We start from the raw sequence: 6452 nt of genomic DNA on the forward strand, positions 1-6452 counted from the left end.
TGCAGGAACATACTTAATAACAATGTCACTTCTAATTTTTAGTTCATTCATGTCTATGATGTCAAAAAGACAAACTAGTTCATCTTTGCTCGATCGATCAGTGGTCATGTGCTCAACGTTTGATTTTCTCCTACACTTATGTGAGGTGGCACTGAGTGTATTACATGTGTACTTTGAAACACCACTTGCCTGAGCTGGTCACTGCTCTCTTACTGAGCCTGCTGTGACAGTATATGTGCTAATGCATATTGTCTTCCAAATGATATGTGTGCTTGCCAACACATGCTAGTTCTCTTTTGCAAGCTAGATGTCTCTGCAGAAGTGTCTCGATATGCACAATCTGTATTTGACTACTAGTCATTCATCAAGCTGGTGCAGGAAAGAAATCTGTTCCCACCACGTATTCACATAGCTCAGCTAGACCATACTCCACAGCCGCAGACAAGAACTCCACGCCCTTTGTGCAGTTAGCAAATATTCCGCTATATGCAAGGCGGTTTCACATTGCTGCTTCTGCTGCATAGTGTAGCTACTGTGATCACCATGTGGGGACGTAGCAAGCACTGTCACCATAACCTTGCTGGTGAAAAGGCTGTGACTGATCTGTGTGGGTGACTTGCCACAAAGCACATGACATGAAGCCTAAGCTGTGCAAGCCTTTCTAGAGAGCACCACTGCACATGCCTGCTCTGCAGTGGCACCTTTTTGGGTGTTTCGAAGTTATTGAAGTATAGAAAGGTCTAGCATTCAACTCATATATGAGAGTTCAACAAAACTATTGCAAGAAGCTCATTCATGATGCTACTAGAGAGCACCATCGTGGATGCATGTTGCTATCTCCGCTAGTGGTACCAGTGAGAAGCAAATGGCATGCCAGTGTTGTCGTGTCCATGATTACAATACTGCATGTCAACAGGGATGATAATGAGGCTTGACTGTCGTAAATTGCGAGTACCTTGCTTGCTTACGGTACTCTTAGATGTGTTACTAGTAATAAGGATTCGCTCTATTGGGTGTGTCCAGATAAGATCGAACACGAGGTCCCGGTCACCATTCCCGATTTTGATAAAATTTGCTGTAGTTCTAGGCATTACACCCAGAACAATGGCTTCGCAGTTAGCTTGGCGAAAAAAAATTTTGTTCGCCTGAAAAAATATATACAAATTTTAGCCGCAAAAAAGTTTTCCGCCAATTTCGCGATGTCTAAATTTTGAGCGCGCCTTGGGAAAAAACTGTGCACTTCTCAGTCACAATATTTGTTCCCCTCAAAGAACAAGTTTAATACAATCTTATGAGTCTATTATTTTTCTTGCTTGTCGAAGCACTTTTGAAGAAAAAAATCACAAACTTGGCAAATCGCACAAAATACCTGTATTTGAAGAATTTACTGCTGCAAACATGTTAAAGTGAGGATAATAAAAATCAGTACATATTAACTTTGATACTTTCGCTTTCATTTAAGATAATTTTCGTGGTTTTATCACGCTCCATTTTACTCGATAATTGGGCTGAAATGTAAGTGATTTACCAAAAACGCCAAACTTTGAAAATAGTTTTCTCAAAAAGGCCATGTTTTATTTTTTTAAAACCCCTCTGATTAAAATCAAGGACGTCATCTATCATTCTGCATAAAAAAACGCTGCATTAATTTGGTTACTAACTAGTTATAATGCGTCAAATATGACCAAGTAGGCCTAGCGGCCGCGTCGTTTGTTCTGTGCTGAAACTCTGATATTAGTTGTTCATAATACTTGTACGTGACATAATCACAAATGAGTAGCTCCACACCAACAAATGCGCAGCCAGGTGTGATGGTTCAGCTAGCTTTGTCTTGATATCAGCCGCTTGACAAACCCGCAGTAGCGGCTGCTCGATGCTGCGGGCGCTCACATTACATGAGTGCCACTTCGACTGCGGATGAGCTCCGCTTGCGTGCCAAACTTCGCTCAGGGGACGAACGAGAGAAGGAATGCATCATTGTGAAAGTTAAACGCTGTTAAGTGCCAACAAATGTCGTAATATGCAAAGAAAACTCTGCCGGCAATTTCGCAGTGCGCGCCTTCAATACAGCATGCATGTATTTTTTCCCTTCTGTTATGCCCACAGCCGCAAAATATCGCGAAAAACACTCGGCTTGCGTTGAAAATATCTGCGGACGCACAACAATACAGTATTGTAATAGCGGTGCTTTAATGAAGCAAAGGGCTTGCACTCACTTCATTTCACAGCCGCCTAACACAAGTGTTCTGGCAAGAGATAGAAAACAACTGCAATATGAGTTGTTCGACCATCGGAAGCACGTATCAGACATTTCTTTAGATGTCAATGGCTTGCTTTTGTGTCATGTATTGCTGATAGAGTGAACCTAATTATCTTTAGGTCTTCAGAAACAGACAGAGCAACACATGAGAGCACTACTGGAGGCGCTCACTGCGAAATTGCCGGCAGAGTTTTCGTTGCATATTATGACATTTGTTGGCACTTAACAGCGTTTAACTTTCACAGTGATGCATTCCTTCTCTCGTTCGTCCTCTGAGCGTAGTTTGACGCGCTAGCGGAGCTCATCCGCAGTCCAAGCGGCACTCATGTAATGTGAGTGCCCGCAGCATCGAGCGGCTGATAGCAAGACAAAGCAAGCTGAACCATCACACCTGGCTGCGCATTTGTTGGTGTGGAGCTACTCATTTGTGACTATGTAACGTACAAGTATTTTGAACAACTTATATCAGAGTTTCAGCACAGAACGAACGACACGGCCACTAGGCTGACTTGGTCACATTTGACGCATTATAACTTGTTAGCAACCAAAACAATGCAACGTTTTTTTTATGCAGAATGATAGATGATGTCCTTGACTTCAATCAGAGGGGTTTTAAAAAAAATTAAAAATGGCCTTTTTGAGAAAACTATTTGCAAAGTTCGGCGTTTTTGGTAAATCACTTAAGTTTCAGCCCAATTATCGAGTAAAATGGAGCGTGATAAAACCACGAAAATTATCTTAAATGAAAGCGAAAGTATCAAAGTTAATATGTACTGATTTTTATTATCCTCACTTTAAAGGGGTCATGAATTACTTTTCCAAGTAATGATCTAATGACCTCAGTATCGGAGTTTACTGCCCCCCGAATCGATTGCCACAAAAATTTCTCGAATCCGTCAAGAATGAGCGGAGTTATGGGGTTTGGGCGCACGCTCTCAGCGCTTTCTCTCTTTTCTCGTGCTGACGAGCGCACTGGAAGCTACACGGGGAGGGATGGCACGGGGGAAAGAAGTTACGTCAGCGCGCGTGTCGTGAAACGCGATCGCTCTCCCGCTGTGATTCGCGTGCGCGAGCGCGGCTACCGTGTACTGAGTAGTGCAGCGCCGGCAAGTGGTGGCACCCCGTGGCAAGAAGCGCATCTGATCCGAACGCCGCTCTCGATTTACGTCTGCTATCAGCCAATGAGGATGCTATGTCTTTTGCGACGCGGCGATGCAGATCGCGACGTCAATTGGCAGACGCCCCGCCCACCGACGAGAGTGAGAATGGACCTCTGTTTGAAAAGAGGGCGCCTGAGAAAACAGCAACTTCGCGTTCCGCTTGTAGCCTTTACGCGGCGCACACGACTTCAATATTTGGCTGAGCAGTTCATAGCCGTGTCAGCTTTCCACAGGATGTGTTTTTTTAACAAGCCCAAGGGGTGCTTCATCACCCCTTTAACATGTTTGCAGCAGTAAATTCTTCAAATACAGGTATCTTGTGCGATTTGCCAAGTTTGTGATTTTTTTCTTCAAAAGGGCTTCGACAAGCAAGGAAAATAATAGACTCATAAGATTGGTATTTCACTTATTCTTTGAGGGGAATAAATATTGTGACCAAGAAGTTCAGTTTTTTCCCAAGGTGCGCTCAAAATTTAGAAATCGCGAAATTGGCGGAAAACTGTTTTTTGCGGCTAAAATTTGTATTTTTTTTTTCAGGCGAATAAAATTTTTTTTCGCGATACTAACTGCGAAGCCATTGTTCTGGGTGTAATGCCTAGAACTACAGCAATTTTTATCAAAATCTGGAGTGGTGACCGGGGACCTCGTGTTCGATCTTATCTGGACACACCCTATTCGTGTTCTGAATATTTGATATTAACTTTTCAACTGGAGGACCTAAAAGTAATTTAAAGTTCTTTTAGCTCGTTCGTTACTCTAGTGCACTGCGCTGTACTTGAATATATGCAGCAAGTAGTCAGAAAAATTTGAACTGCACTCATTTCAGTGTTGCCTTTTAATGTACAGGCAGTTTCACACTTACGGGAAGCATCTTGCAATGCGCTCAGTTTTCCCCGAAATGTGAAACAGCCTGTACATTTTGCTGTGTATGATGCACATAAAGCTGACAGATCCAGCGAAGTACTGAAATGTGAGGGAGGCAAAGCTTTTTTAAACATGTGCATATGCTTGTCCATTTTATATTTGTGTTCTATACTGGTCTTAATTTATGCCTGTGTTAAGCATATGCTATGCTTATACTCATGAGTCTGGTGTCACCAAAATCTTGCGAGGTCACTTGTATGGCTTCCTTTCTATTTTTCCGGCAATACAGATTTTTTAATAAAAATACTATGCTATAAAAATAATAGTAAGGCACTTGCCGTCCTCACACTCAAACTATGTGTCGAGGGAAAAATACCTTGCCACAGCTAAAGTTACCTTAAAAAGACACCGGGCCCGTGCCCCCCCCCCCCCCCCCCCCCCCCCCCGAGATTTTTTTCTGCCATGGGATACACAGCACAAAATGACTCGGCCCCACTTACCTGCCCGGACCCCACGTTGGATCAAGGGCGTGCCCCCCCCCCCCTCGAAAATAATTTCTGCCTACGCCACTGGCAGATGCACAGCAGCCTAGCTGTGGAAAGTGCAGCTGGAATTGCAGTGCCCCTACATTACGATGAAGCAAACTAGCACACATTGGATTTGCAGTTCTGAGATTGGAGGCAAAGTGAACAGCTCACCTTCTTTCATCCTTCCTCTGTAGGAATGTGCTTTGGTTGCCACTCAGCAAGAAATGCATTCACTCCGACAAACTATAGACAAGTAGGCAAAGAAGCATAGCATAAAACTTGTTCGTACTTCGTATGGAGACTAATGTGGCTGGCTTGCCAAGCATACTGGTCTTTTCTGTTCCAAGACATCTAGATTGTTCATCCACAGCAGATATTGCCCAGCGAGAGCAGGGCCTAGTTTTTGAACATATAACAGTATTATTGCAGACTTGCCGTACTTGCTGGAGGTAAACTGCCAGGCACTAATGGATGATGTTTCTTGTTTTGCAGGTTGTCGGCATTGTTTTTGGCTGCTGCTTGGCCAAAGCTATCAGAAAATATGAGGTGGTGTAGGGCAACATTCGACGACTGTTCTGCTCTGGAAATGTTTTATTCTGCCACTCTGTCATCAGGTTCAGTGCTTTCCTCGTTAAGCTGATCTGCACACTTCAAGGTGTAAAATGTGCGCTGTGTAGCTGGTGCCAAAACAAAACGGAGTTGTCCACTAATGCTGTGAAGATTAATTTCTCTACGCTAAAAAAAAAAAATCACTTGGATACATTCCGTGCCTTACAATCCCAGGACAAATTTTTAAAACTACCATGTGCAGAGTGTACATAAAATCACGGTTGAAATATGGCTTTAATATAGGCATCAGTGGCAAAGATTCGCCTCATGGGTGCCTGTTCATTACGATCAATGTTCATTGCCCAAACTTTAGGCAGCCACACTTACTTGGCAGGTATGATCTTAGCGTTTCCTTACTAGGCTAAATGTAGGTTTTCGGTGTCTTCTCTTAAGTTAGTTGCAGCGTGATGCTTCTCTATGGACATTTATACTTTCTACCTGGGATTTCAAATGCCACACCAGTGTTGTGTTCCACCACTATACTTGTGGCTGGATAGTTAGACGGCATTGTAGTTCCACTTACTGTTGTGTGCAAATGCTGTGTACTTATGACATGTAACCCAATCTGTACAGAAAATATTCACTTTAGTAAGCTACTTCCCATGTTTTGTAAGAATGTGTTGTTTTAAGGTAGTTACTGATGTTTTTTTTTTAATTATTATCATGCTAGGGTGTAGCAGTTTGCCTGTGCAGTTGCCTTTTATTTCACAGTAGTAGTTGAAAGTAGCATGGATTGTTGCTATACTATACTATACGTTATTTAACTGTGTCTAATAAAACATTGTAATGACGGATGTTTGCGCTTTCAAGTGGATTAAAGCCATTGAATGTTTGTGATCGTTTTGCGACTGTTCTTGCAGGTAATGCCAGAAATAGTGAAAATTGTGGTGCGCATCATTTTCACTATATAATGCGTTATTACTTAGACTAGATGTCGCGCATTCTGGCTCGCCCAGATGACATGGGCTCCAGCGTTCGCTATGTGCTGTTCAACATTGTGCATCTCCGCAGATTTCCATAAATCATTTCGGC

At 42.8% G+C, this 6452-nt stretch overlaps 1 protein-coding gene across 1 annotated transcript in view; it reads left to right on the forward strand.

The window, feature by feature from the left end:
• Nucleotides 1-6252, forward strand: part of LOC119378915 (23 kDa integral membrane protein) — a 49727-nt gene extending 43475 nt beyond the window's left edge. Inside the window, exon 7 of the mRNA XM_037647988.2 lies at nucleotides 5304-6252. Coding sequence (XP_037503916.1) covers nucleotides 5304-5366 — 63 coding nt within the window. The 3' untranslated portion in view covers nucleotides 5367-6252. The remainder of the gene's footprint in view (nucleotides 1-5303) is intronic.
• The last annotated feature ends 200 nt before the right edge of the window (nucleotides 6253-6452 follow it).

The sequence above is a fragment of the Rhipicephalus sanguineus genome, chromosome 1 (assembly GCF_013339695.2).
Source record: "Rhipicephalus sanguineus isolate Rsan-2018 chromosome 1, BIME_Rsan_1.4, whole genome shotgun sequence".
Taxonomy (NCBI): Eukaryota; Metazoa; Arthropoda; class Arachnida; order Ixodida; family Ixodidae; genus Rhipicephalus; species Rhipicephalus sanguineus.